Genomic DNA, 13,418 nt, shown 5'->3' on the forward strand with positions numbered 1-13,418 from the left:
TCCACCCGGCTGGCACCTACAGGACGCCGAACCAAACCGCAAGCCTGCTCCGCTGCTGGAAACTCGCATGTGACCGCAATGCGACCTTTGCCATTAAACAAAGGAGCTCAGCCTGAGCTGTGATTGGCCGGGATGGGAGGCTGAGCTGTGACATCACTGAGGAATCAGGATGTGTGTGTTTGGGTGTGAATGAGGGGGTTGATGTGTTTTCAGGCTGGGAAACAAGATGATCTCAGTTCGCCACATGTGTGCAGGACCAAAACAGCTGCAGAGAGTCGGACCATCACAATGCGACACAAGCAGAACCAGACATAATCTCACCACCAAGAGATGCAGCGAGACGACAAACCGATGCAGGAGATAAGGCAGAAAAACCAGAATAAATTCACATGAAGGAGCGAGGAACAGCCAGCCTGACATGAACAGATTAACTTAGCTCAGAAGAGGAGTGACAGCAAAATTACCAAAATATGGGAAAAACTATAATAAAACATACAGAACAAGAGAAAGACAAACATTCAATTCAACTCAAAAACACGTTATCCCAAAATTAAATTAAATGTCACAACTAAGATCATCCAAGTCTCTTAAAGGAGTTACTGTGGATGATGATGCTGTGGAGAGGAAGATCTCCAGTAGCAGTCAGTGTAGCCGTGAATCTGAAGAGGCCTCTGACTAAAGACTGTTGCTGACAGCTTGATGCTAACATGCTAACAGTTCATTATCCAGACAACAGACACAATATTCTCTGTTGTCTGTAACATGTCCACCTGTTGGCTAGCTCTGCTAATCCACCTCCTTTGCTTTTGCTTTTCCTCTTTAAATCTCCATCGGTCTTTATGATTAGAAAGACGTTGGAGTAGGGGATCAGATCCTTTCTCTCTTTCTACATTCATGTAGTCTAATTTTTTAATATTTTGCGATTTGGGGTGAAAGTTCAGATATTAAGAGATGCCAGTTGTAAAAAATAATACCTCGTTGCCACGGTTACCAGTCATACCTGTCAGAAAGTAAAACAGCAACACCAGGAGTCCTTACAGAGATGGCAAACTGTAGGATTTAATTTGGAAAACAGGACAGAAATTTACAACAAAATCAGACACAGAAATAATAAGTGAGACGCTGGAAAAAATCAACAAAATCTGAAACAGAAATAAACAGAGAAAAGAAGAAACCAAAACAAGTGAAGCTGCAAATAATGAGCTGGAAGTAAAACGCATGCAAATGAAGCAAATGGAGGCAAATGGAGGCAAACCGCAGAGGTAATATCAGCTGTTAGCGTTAGCCGGAGAGCTAACATTTATAACTGGAAATCTTCAGAGATGAAATCACAAAGACTATCAAAACTAAAGGCAGAAAAACCGAAGAGGAACGGGTCAGAACCAGAGAGGAACGGGTCAGAACCAGAGAGGAACGGGTCAGAACCACAGGGGAACGGGTCAGAACCACAGGGGAACGGGTCAGAACCAGAGAGGAACGGGTCAGAACCACAGGGTAACGGGTCAGAACCAGAGAGGAACTGGTCAGAACCAGAGAGGAACGGGTCAGGACCACAGGGGAACGGGTCAGAACCAGAGAGGAACGGGTCAGAACCACAGGGGAACGGGTCAGAACCAGAGAGGAACGGGTCAGGACCACAGGGGAACAGGTCAGGACCAGAGAGGAACGGGTCAGAACCACAGGGGAACGGATCTGATGGTCTGATTCCCATTCATACGCTAAGTCGCGTCTGCAGCGGCTTAGAGGTTCAGTCCTTGTTGCCATGGTGACGTCAGTCAGATTGGTGCTGAGAGGTTAGGTGTCAATCTATGCTGTAATCATTGACCCCTCTGACCTTTGACTTCTGTCTCTCTGTGTCCCTCAGGCCGACCAGCAGTACGCCAGCGGTGTAGCCGAGAGCCTGAAGCGCCTGTGAGTACCGCCTCGTGTCGGGGGGCCATTGCCGCGGTAACGGACCCAGAACGTCCTGTTTCCTCACCGACCGGTTCCGGTTCTGTTTGTGTCTCTCCTCCTAGTTTCCCGACTGAGATCCAGTCCGGCCTCCTGGAGGTCGTCTCTCCGTCGCTCCACTTCTACCCAGACTTCTCCAAACTCAGAGAGTCCTTCGGCGACCCAAAGGAGCGGGTCCGGTCAGTACCAGAACATTTCACCAGAACCCGAACACCGGCCCATGGACCGGCACCAGGACACAGGCACCAGGCATACATGTTACTGACAGTCAGACAACACAGGTGTAATTTAAAAGGATAGCGACTCAGTGTGCTATGCTAGCTTGACTTTGAAAAGCTCAACCTGTAGATGAGCTGCAGAATTCGGTGTTTCTGTTCAGTTGCGTAACTTTGACAGGTCATCAGTAAGACTGAATGTTTAGTTTGAAACAGTGACATTTATAAACGTATCAATAACATGATGAAAAAGTGACTTAGAAATTTTTTTTCTCTTAAAAATCATAGCTGTTATTTTTGACTACAGACCGCATAGCAACTGCTTATTAATAATCAACAAGCAAACATCAAGACTGTAAACATAAAACTCTAACGGACCGAATGTTCTGTCCTTTTTCTGGAAATTGTCTGTGTTTTTTTGTAGTTTTTTGTTGTTTGAGCTGGTTGCCACGGCAACGGGTTTGCATGTGGAGTAAAGCCGACAGAGAGCGATAAAAGAGAAGAATACGAGTGGTTTTGATTTGTTCTTCACCTGTTTTTTGCCTTGTTTTTTATTTATTGTGGCGCACTGCAGCTGCTAACGACCAAAACTGGACTAATCGCCTCGTTAGAATGTCGCAATATTCAAAACGGTCATAAAGTAGGATTAACAAACATAAAGTATTTAACAAACTATGTCTCCTACAGCGACAGTTATGTAAATTAAGTTGTCCAGTATAAAAGAGAAATTTGTTTAGTCTTCTGTTGCATTTTGAGAGAAACATTTTATAGATTTATATTTAGGGAGGAAACATATTCTACTCATCAGACATGAAGGTGCGCATCAATAGCAGCTAACAGGCTAGCTATTATAGAAATATTATTTGATTTCTCTTAGGCTAGCTATAGTGGCTAACAGGCTAGCTATAGCAGCTGATAGCCGCTGTCCAGTCCAGTTATATATATGGATGCAGGTAGAATCTGCAGTGCCAGCAGAAATCAGCTTAGTCTGGTTTCCTGAGATCTTTTCTATCAGAACCTCCTGGCAGCGAGTCGGACCCAGTTCCCCCTCATGTGAAGAACCTCTGGTTGGACCCCCTGGCTGCTTTCACACGCTGAGCCTCTGTAGCGCCGCGGCACCTTGCTGCAGAAGCTGCTCTCCTTGCTGCAGAAGCTGCTCTCCTTGCTGCAGAAGCTGCTGACTCTGAAATGAAGAGCTGCTCCTGTTAACTTTACTGCTTCCCAATAAAACGTCTCCAGATTGTGTTTCGGCCTCAGTGGGAGATAAACCGACTGCGGCTGTAAAGCCTTTATAGAGAACGCAGTGGCGATCTGAGTCTATTTCTGGTGGATCACATGAAACGTCGACTCTAAAGAGTCTGCTTTGTGCTTTCTGCAGCTGAAAGTTTCTGGTTTCATCCTTTGAGTTTAGCTGTTGCTTTTCTGCCTCTGGGGTTCAAAGGTCAGAGTTCAGAAAACATGAGTTCAGCACTTAACCTTCTGGAGGATCAGCTGGTGTTAGAAAAATTAAAATATGCTCATATGGTAACCGATTATCCTTGAATATTTGTAAAACAATATTTTGTGCTGATGCACTGTTACATGTTGAAGATACAAACAGAAGAAAATCTAATATTAACCAAATGAAAGCTAAAATGTCCAAAACCTCTGCTGCTCTAAATGAAGTAAAGGAATTACTAAACATAAATATCTAGAATAATTCACTGACTGTTCATATCTAACATGATGTGTTGAAGTAAAACATTTATAGATTACATTTTTATTTCACAAAATAGAACCAATATTTATAGTCAGACTTATTGAAACCAAGTACAACATTTAAAATTTATGCACAAAGCACAGAAAAAACATTTACTAAACAAGATTGAAACAAATTTAAAGAGAAAAATAAATACAGATTGAAAGGAAGTGAAACTTTAAAAACTGTAGCCTGAGAACGGCGACGACGGAAAGATGAACTCTGAGTTAAAACTCCTTCTGAATTTAAGATACGTGTGAAAATGATCATGATGAAGTGAGTTGGAGTTTAATAATTGGTTTGGTTGTGAAATATGTCGCTAATAATGTTCTGAGCCGGACAGCGACTTTGATTTTATGTGAATTTGGGGAAACATTCTAAGTTTTCTATGTTTCCTTTTAGTTTTTCATGAAATGAACTGAATGTGAATGAAGCTGCTGCTTCGACGGCTGACAGACATTAGCGCCCCCCGCAGGCAGGAAGCCTCCATGTTTGCTCTGTAAATTCAAATTTCCTGTCTGGCAGCAGATTCAGTCAAAGCGCCGCTGAATCCTCGGCTTTGTGCAGGAAGCTGCAGTCTGGGCAGCGGCGCTGTTTCCTCAAAACGCCTGGAAGCGTTTCGCTGGAAAAGCTTCAGGCAAACCTGCAGGCACCTCGCAGAGCCTGCATCAGCTGGCAACCAGAGCAACCACGGAGCAACCAGAGCAAACACGGAGCAACCAGAGCAAACACGGAGCAACCAGAGCAAACACGGAGCAACCAGAGCAAACACGGAGCAACCATAGCAACCACAGAGCAACCAGAGCAACCACAGAGCAACCAGAGCAAACACGGAGCAACCAGAGCAACCACAGCAACCACGGAGCAACCAGATAGCAACCACGGAGCAACCAGAGCAACCACGGAGCAACCAGAGCAACCACAGAGCAACCATAGCAACCACGGAGCAACCAGAGCAACCACAGGTTGCCTTCTGGTCTTCTGGCTCTGGATTTTGCATCTGTGCGTGTCGAACAGCAGCTCCACTCACATCAGCTGCTGCACCTGAACTGGTGACTAACCAGCCTCCTCCTCTTCCTCCTCCTCTTCCTCCTCCTCTTCCTTCTCTTCCTCTTTCTGCTCCTCCTCAGGTGGAGGACGAAGCAGAACCTGGACTACTGCTTCCTGATGATGTACGCTCAGACCAAAGGAACGTACTACGTCCAGGTAAACTCTGATAATGAATCGTTTGTCTCAGTAACAAACTGAACGATCAATAAACTTCAAATTGTAATGAAATCGTAACAAAACAGAAACAACAAATAAATAAAAAGGTTTCGTTGAGACCAAACACTTTTGTCAACCAGAAAAATGATTTAAAAATCATTTTTCCTCTGCATTTTCATAAATTATGAAAATGGAAATTATTGATCTGGTTTTAAGTTATGATGCCACTGATTTATTAATTTTAACTTTAATGTTTCAGATCAAAGTGACATTAATATGAAACAAAGAAAGTAAAAGTTTCCATTCAGAGGCGTCTGGAGCCGCTCAGGCTGTGGAAATCAGCTGACTCTGTTTTAGATCAACTCCAGCATTTATTTTATTGATTTAATTATTGATCCAGATCAGAACGGCCCAGACCTTCAAAATAAAGGTCATGAATGCAGTCAGTTATTGATGATTATTGATTGTATCAGTGATGGAGTTAATCTATCCATCCATTTTCTGTTCACCCTTCTCCCTAATGGGCTCAGGAGGGTTGCTGGTGCCTCTCCAGCTACGTTCCGGGCGAGAGGCGGGGTCACCTGGACAGGTCACCAGTCTGTCGCAGGGCAACAGAGACATACAGGACAAACAACCATGCACACACACACACACACACACACACACACCCACCTAGGGATAATTTAGAGAGACCAATTAACCTAACAGTCAGTTTTTGGACTGTGGGAGGATGCTGGAGTACCCAGAGAGAACCCACCATGCACAGGGAGAACATGCAAACTCCATGCAGAAAGACCCCGGCCGGGAATCGAACCCAGGGCAACAGTGCTACCAACTGCGCAGCCGATGGAGTTAATTATTGGGAAATAATTACTGGCACTAATGAATGTTTTCCAGCCTGGAACTGGGACCACCTGCTGGGACTCTTCAAAATAAAAGCCCAGATCAGAAATCCACCAAATCATCCTGAAAAGTGTTCCCAGTTGTCCGTTTCCCCCATCGAGTTGTTCTGAGTGTTTGACCTCCCTGTGGATGAACTTTGACCCTCTCTGCTCATTTATTTCAGACACATAGGAGGGTTTTCCAGCATTAACGCTCCAGACTTTGACTAGTCCAGTCCAGGACCCTCACTGAGGCTCTTTGCAGCCCTTTCTAGACTGATGGATCGCTTTTATAGACCTGCTTCATGCTGCCAGACTGGTTCTGTTAAACGGGAGGTCTCACTCTGAGTTTTTAAACTCCTGTGGTCCGTCTCTGTTTTTAGTTGGAGGATGACATCGTGGCGCGTCCGAACTACTTCACCACCATGAAGAACTTTGCGCTGCAGCAGCCGTCGGAGGAGTGGATGATCCTGGAGTTCTCCCAGCTCGGATTCATCGGTGAGTTCACCGCCGCTTTGGGTTTGGTTACGAATGTTATCGCCTAAAACACGGCGGCTTTACACAGGCTGCTAGCAGAACATTCAGGCCGCCACAGGCTTGATGTTTCATTTGTCATTATCAATAAGTGATAGCTACCTCAGCTACTTGCTACCGCTGCTACTAGCTACCGCTGCTACTGGCTACCACTGATATTAGCTACCACTGATATTAGCTACCACTGATATTAGCTAATGCTGCTACTAGCTATCACTGCTGTGGTAGTAAATTAAATTAGCTCAAATTAAGGTCAGTCAAAGGTAACAAATAGAATTTGACTTGGTAGTAAATTTTTTATGACCTCTTCAATATATTTAGAATTTTATATCGATGCTAACTTTTTGTTTTAAGTTCGTTTAACTCTAAAATCTATATTAAAAATTATATCTACTCCCAGGACCTGAGCTGACGTTTATTAGACTCGATTGGTTCCGCTGTCACATCTGCTGTGCGCATGCGCAGTGTTACAAGCGCTTAATGTGTTGAGACTAGTGAGTCACCATGAGAAAATATAAGTTTTCACGACTTTGGCTCGATGACCAGGTGACAGAGAAGCGCTTTGTAAAGCATGCAGAAAAAAATATATAAATAAGACGTCGTGACTGTGATGAAACCAAACCGAGCGGAACATCTACCGGTCATTAGCAGCGGGTTCAGCGGGGAGCAGATCCCTATTTCGTTTTTTGGTGCGACACGAAGCGATGCAACTTCAGGCTCAGGTACGAGCAAAAGTATTACCGTCACACCTCAGCAGAAAGCAGTTTCACCTGCAAAGCGACGGGTGGCGCAGACAGGCAGCTTCCTGGCTGACACCGTTAACCTGGGAGCTGAGCTTCTGAACACCGCTGCTACTGGCGTAAGTTAAATAAAATCACCAACCGCAACCCAGATGGCAGAGTGAACATGAGCAAAAATAAGACTCTACTCGTTCTTCCTGTTCTTCCCGTTCTTCCCGTTCTTCCCGTTCTTCCTGTTCTTCCCGTTCTTCCTGTTCTTCCCGTTCTTCCTGTTCTTCCCGTTCTTCCTGTTCTTCCCATTCTTCCTGTTCTTCCCATTCTTCCTGTTCTTCCCGTTCTTCCTGTTCTTCCCATTCTTCCTGTTCTTCCCATTCTTCCTGTTCTTCCCATTCTTCCTGTTCTTCCCGTTCTTCCCATTCTTCCTGTTCTTCCCATTCTTCCTGTTCTTCCCGTTCTTCCTGTTCTTCTTCTTCTCGTTCTTCCTGTTCTTCTCGTTCTTCCTGTTCTTCTCGTTCTTCCCGTTCTTCCCATTCTTCCTGTTCTTCCCATTCTTCCTGTTCTTCCCGTTCTTCCTGTTCTTCTTCTTCTCGTTCTTCCTGTTCTTCTCGTTCTTCCTGTTCTTCCTGTTCTTCCCGTTCTTCTTCTTCTTCCCGTTCTTCCTGTTCTTCCCGTTCTTCCCATTCTTCCTGTTCTTCCCATTCTTCCTGTTCTTCCTGTTCTTCCCATTCTTCCTGTTCTTCCCGTTCTTCATGTTCTTCTCGTTCTTCCTGTTCTTCTCGTTCTTCCTGTTCTTCCCGTTCTTCCTGTTCTTCCCGTTCTTCCTGTTCTTCCCGTTCTTCCCGTTCTTCATGTTCTTCCTGTTCTTCTCGTTCTTCCCATTCTTCCTGTTCTTCTCGTTCTTCCTGTTCTTCCCGTTCTTCCTGTTCTTCCCGTTCTTCATGTTCTTCCTGTTCTTCTCGTTCTTCCCGTTCTTCCTGTTCTTCCCATTCTTCCTGTTCTTCCTGTTCTTCCCATTCTTCCTGTTCTTCCCGTTCTTCCTGTTCTTCTCGTTCTTCCTGTTCTTCCCGTTCTTCCTGTTCTTCCCGTTCTTCCTGTTCTTCCCGTTCTTCCCGTTCTTCATGTTCTTCCTGTTCTTCTCGTTCTTCCCATTCTTCCTGTTCTTCTCGTTCTTCCTGTTCTTCCCGTTCTTCCTGTTCTTCCCGTTCTTCATGTTCTTCCTGTTCTTCCCATTCTTCCCGTTCTTCCTGTGCTCCTTGCGGTCCGCGGCCCTGGCCTCGTGATTGCAGCCTGACCCCAAGCCGCCTTCGCGCTGCGGCGGCTTTAATAAACTCTTCAGGGTCCGGCTGACTCTCTGAATCGAATCAAACGGAGAGGAAGCCTCAGGGCCTCTTCCTCTCGTTCAGCTGCTCATGTTTGCTAAGATTAGCTGCGGTTTCATCTCATCGGTGCTCCTGCAGCCCTCCGGAGGCCGACACGTCCGCCCGGATCAGGCAGGGCCAGACGAGGCCCGGAGCCGGCCCGGTGCCACTGACGCTCTGACCTTTCGTGTTCAGAGCGGCTCTGATCAGGCAGAATGAGTCCTGCTGCAGGAAGCGCTGCGCTCTCCCAGTCAGAGGCTCTAAAAAGATACAACGCGTTGATTCGGTTCAGGAAGCGTTTTCAGGTTCCGGCCGTCGGATCCGTCCAGGAGTTTCTGCCACTCTAGTTTCCATACAGCTGCTTTTAACTGGCTGCTTTAAAAAATTACCATCAATAAATCAACAACCATATCACACCCTGAGACCTACTGAGCCCCTAAAGGAAAAAAACAATTAAAAATGAACTTTTTCATTCCCAGTATCTGGTCCACATGAAAAAGTTTATTATTTTTTCACTCAGTGTCCCTTTAGGGCCTCCGTAGAATCTATTTCCATTATCTATGTTTAAATATTGTGATTTTCAGACTTAGTGACATTAGCATGCTGAGCTAATGTTAGCTTAACATGCTAAAGTTCACAAATAATGATTGAGATTTTCAGTTTTATCCTCCACAAGGTAAAAATTTGTCCCATTATAGAAACAAAATAGAGACAAAGTTGGTGTAAAGTAATGCACAGTGCGCTGTAGTTTGAGCTAACGCTCACTATGCAGAAACATTACATTTCTGCTGCAGATGTGTTAAGTAACTTTGTTGTTTTTAGTGGCAGCTGATTGTCTCTCAGTTCAGGTGTTTCTGTCTCCATGCAGGTAAAATGTTCAAGTCTCTGGATCTGTCGCTCATCGTGGAGTTCATGCTGATGTTCTATAAGGACAAGCCCATCGACTGGCTGCTCGACCACATCATGTGGGTCAAAGTGTGCAACCCGGAGAAGGACGCAGTAAGTCCAAAGCCGCAGCTTTCTGTCCTTTTCTTCTTGAATCGATCATTTTCCAAGAATGAATAGAAACCCTGAAGATGTTTGTTCCGGGATCAGCCATGTTGCCTGTTGTCTCCGTCAGAAACACTGCGACCGGCAGAAAGCCAACCTGAGGATCCGATTCAAGCCGTCGCTCTTCCAGCACGTCGGCACACACTCGTCTCTGGCCGGGAAGATCCAGAAGCTGAAGGTACTGTCTCTCCCTGCGCAAAGAAATCTGGAATCAGGATCATTTCCTGCTGCGACCTTCAGCTGTCTCTTCTGCAGCAGACAGACTGACGGATGTGGAGTGGCCTAGTCCAAGTCTGGACCTAATTCAGCTGGAGAAGTCTGAATGTGTTGCTAAAACGCCTCAGAAACAGCTGATGGACGACGAGTTCCTGGGTTCAGAGGGTTGATTACTTTTCTCACAGCAAAAATAAAAATAAAAATAAATGAGAAAATAAATAATTTGTTCATATGAATCCACTGCTGGAACGATTCATAACGTTTCCACAAAATAGCAAAGTTTGCTGGATGATCAATCGCGGTTCCGTGTTGGAGCCAAACAGTGTTAACGCGGCGGCTGCGGTCGGAGCCGAACGATTGGACATCGATTGTCCTCGCTGATGAATGGATGAACTCTTTCATCCATTCATGAATGAGTTGTAACTCTGCAGCTTTATGGGAAAATCATGCGAATTAATGCGATCGTTTTTATCGTCCTGCTTCTTCTCCAGGACAAGGACTTTGGGAAGCAGACGCTGCATAAGGGTCACGCCAACCCGCAGGCGGAGGTGACCACCAGCCTGAAGACCTACCAGCACTTCACCCTGGAGAAGGCCTACGCCGGAGAGGACTTCTTCTGGGCCTTCACGCCCGTGGCTGGCGACTTCATCAGGATCCGCTTCTTCACGCCCGTCCGCATCGAGAGGTCCGTACGGCGCGGCGCGGGGGAGGGACTTCCTGTCTGGAGTTAAAGTTTCTGTTGTTTTTAGGTTCTTCTTCCGGAGCGGAAACATCGAGCATCCAGGAGACAAACTGTTCAACACGTCAGTGGAGGTTCTGCCGTTTGATGTGAGTCCAGAAAGTCAAACCAGATCAGATTCATTCCTCTGAAATCTGAAATGTCAGATGAAACCTCGGAGTTTAGAAACATGAGACCCAAAGAAAAATGAGGTTTGGACCAAAACATGGACCTGGATCTGAATAAAATAATTTCTGCTTGTTTTTGTGTTTCCCAGAATATTCAGGCTGAGAAGGAGGCGCTGACGGACGGGAGGGAGAAGAAGCCGAAGTACCACCGGACCGAGGACGGATTCATCCGGATCGGTGAGCCTTCAGTCCCGGTTCTGCTACAGTTGTGAGTAAGAGCGGTTCTGAGTTTGCACCGCAAGACTGTTTGCAGAAGATGGCTGCCTGGAGCAAATGAACAGAAAAAACTCCAGGATCGGGACGTTTCTGGTTCAAAGAGAAAATGAGAGGATGAAGAAGCTAGCCAGTTAGCTGGTTAGCCAGTTAGCTTCTTCTAAACGCAGATGTTTCTGTGTAAGAGATTTATCTTCGTCTCATTAAAACCAAAATATCTTCTCGTTTAAATAAGTAGCAAAACCTCCTGGCAGGTTGACGTGTCGCCGTTTGAGCAAATCAGAGTCAGAGAAAATATTTTATGTTCAAATTGCTTAATGAACCGCTTCAATACTTCCTTCAGTTTTCTGTCCGGACCGGATCAGACCGGGTCGGGTTGGATCGGGTCGGCGTCACCAGGGACCTCTGAGCATCCAGCTGACATCCAGCCACTGCAGGCTGAATAATCTGCTGAACAGGAACAAACGCTGCTGTTTACAGGGATTACGGCTGTACCTGAAAGCATCACAGTGCAGCGATAATCCCGGCGGATTATTGCTGCACTGAGGTGAAAGCAGCTGAAACGGATCCTGAACAGAAATCCAGCTGGGATTACAGGAGCAGCTCCTGGTAATCTGTGATAACCTCGATAATCTGCTCTGGAAGCTGCAGCTCTTAAATACCTCAGCCGCTCACCGCAGATAAAACATCAAGACGTTCGGCTTCTCAGGGTTTATTCAGCACAACCTGAGCCAAACAGACGAATCCTTCAGAACCGGGTCGGTCGGTACCAGCCCGGTTCTGCTGATCAGGAGACTACTACCAGAACTATTAATCCCACAATGCACTGCATCGACCTTTCAGTCTGAGCAGGAAGACGGAGTTTGGCTCCATCTGGAGTTGAAGACTTTTATTTTACGAGGGTAATGATTCAGAAACGTTCAATGATTCAGAAACGTTCACTGATTCAGAAACGTTCACTGATTCAGAAACGTTCACTGATTCAGAAACGTTCAATGATTCAGAAACGTTCACTGATTCAGAAACGTTCACTGATTCAGAAACGTTCAATGATTCAGAAACGTTCAATGATTCAGAAACGTTCACTGATTCAGAAACGTTCACTGATTCAGAAACGTTCAATGATTCAGAAACGTTCACTGATTCAGAAACGTTCACTGATTCAGAAACGTTCAATGATTCAGAAACGTTCAATGATTCAGAAACGTTCACTGATTCAGAAACGTTCACTGATTCAGAAACGTTCACTGATTCAGAAACGTTCACTGATTCAGAAACGTTCACTGATTCAGAAACGTTCACTGATTCAGAAACGTTCACTGATTCAGAAACGTTCACTGATTCAGAAACGTTCAATGATTCAGAAACGTTCAATGATTCAGAAACGTTCACTGATTCAGAAACGTTCACTGATTCAGAAACGTTCACTGATTCAGAAACGTTCAATGATTCAGAAACGTTCACTGATTCAGAAACGTTCAATGATTCAGAAACGTTCACTGATTCAGAAACGTTCACTGATTCAGAAACGTTCACTGATTCAGAAACGTTCAATGATTCAGAAACGTTCACTGATTCAGAAACGTTCACTGATTCAGAAACGTTCACTGATTCAGAAACGTTCAATGATTCAGAAACGTTCAATGATTCAGAAACGTTCACTGATTCAGAAACGTTCACTGATTCAGAAACGTTCAATGATTCAGAAATGGAAGCAGTTAATTTCTGCTTCAAACGATCTGATTGGACGCTGGAAAAGACTGCTGATATTTTCAAGTTGTGCTAAAAGCAGTTAGCCTATAAGAAGCTAAGCTAGGCTAAAATAGCATCTGAATGCTAACATATAGCAGCTAACACTAATGTTAGCGTCCACATTTCTAAGGAAACTAAATGGATAGAATAAGATTTTGCTCCAATCTGATGGTTGAAGAACAGATTAAAATCTATAAATATCAGATTAAATCTATAAATATTCTTGATGTTCAGCTCATTTATTCAGTGATTTAGCAGTAAAAAGGTTTTTGAGTGTAAAATGTTGCTGATTTTGCTGATTCCAAGTGTAGTTGTGATGGTGAACCTGCTGCAGATTATTTTGCTTCTCCAGTTCATTTGCTAACGCTGCTGCTTCTGTCTCCAGGATCCTTCCAGAACGGGATCGCAGAGGGAGAGGTCGACCCGACCTTTGGGCCCCTGGAGGCCATGCGCCTCACCGTGACGACAGACTCACCTGTCTGGGTGATCCTCAGCGAGGTGAGGCAGCGCTGCTGACCTTCAGGTTCCTGGTTTTGACCTTCAGGTTTCTGGTTTTGACCTTCAGGTTCCTGGTTTTGACCTTCAGGAGGGACTTGGGTGTTTTCATTGAGGTCACTGACAGTCAGTGTTTCTTCAGCAGGTTAAAATGACCTCCACTG

General features: G+C 45.1%; 1 protein-coding gene across 2 annotated transcripts in view; it reads left to right on the forward strand.

Annotated features, from left to right (window-relative positions):
• The window catches only part of mgat4b (alpha-1,3-mannosyl-glycoprotein 4-beta-N-acetylglucosaminyltransferase B), a 49,176-nt gene that overhangs the window by 32,973 nt on the left and 2,785 nt on the right, over positions 1-13,418 (forward strand). For both annotated transcript variants that reach the window (XR_003594415.1, XM_028009115.1), the window contains exons 5-14: positions 1,865-1,911; positions 2,016-2,129; positions 5,034-5,109; positions 6,374-6,488; positions 9,491-9,621; positions 9,743-9,850; positions 10,380-10,573; positions 10,638-10,716; positions 10,884-10,971; positions 13,145-13,257. Coding sequence is in view for 1 of the 2 variants with exons in the window: in XM_028009115.1 (XP_027864916.1) it covers positions 1,865-1,911; positions 2,016-2,129; positions 5,034-5,109; positions 6,374-6,488; positions 9,491-9,621; positions 9,743-9,850; positions 10,380-10,573; positions 10,638-10,716; positions 10,884-10,971; positions 13,145-13,257 (1,065 nt within the window). In the remaining variant the exon portion in view is untranslated. The remainder of the gene's footprint in view (positions 1-1,864; positions 1,912-2,015; positions 2,130-5,033; positions 5,110-6,373; positions 6,489-9,490; positions 9,622-9,742; positions 9,851-10,379; positions 10,574-10,637; positions 10,717-10,883; positions 10,972-13,144; positions 13,258-13,418) is intronic.

Source organism: Xiphophorus couchianus, chromosome 23 (assembly GCF_001444195.1).
Source record: "Xiphophorus couchianus chromosome 23, X_couchianus-1.0, whole genome shotgun sequence".
In the NCBI taxonomy this organism is placed as follows: Eukaryota; Metazoa; Chordata; class Actinopteri; order Cyprinodontiformes; family Poeciliidae; genus Xiphophorus; species Xiphophorus couchianus.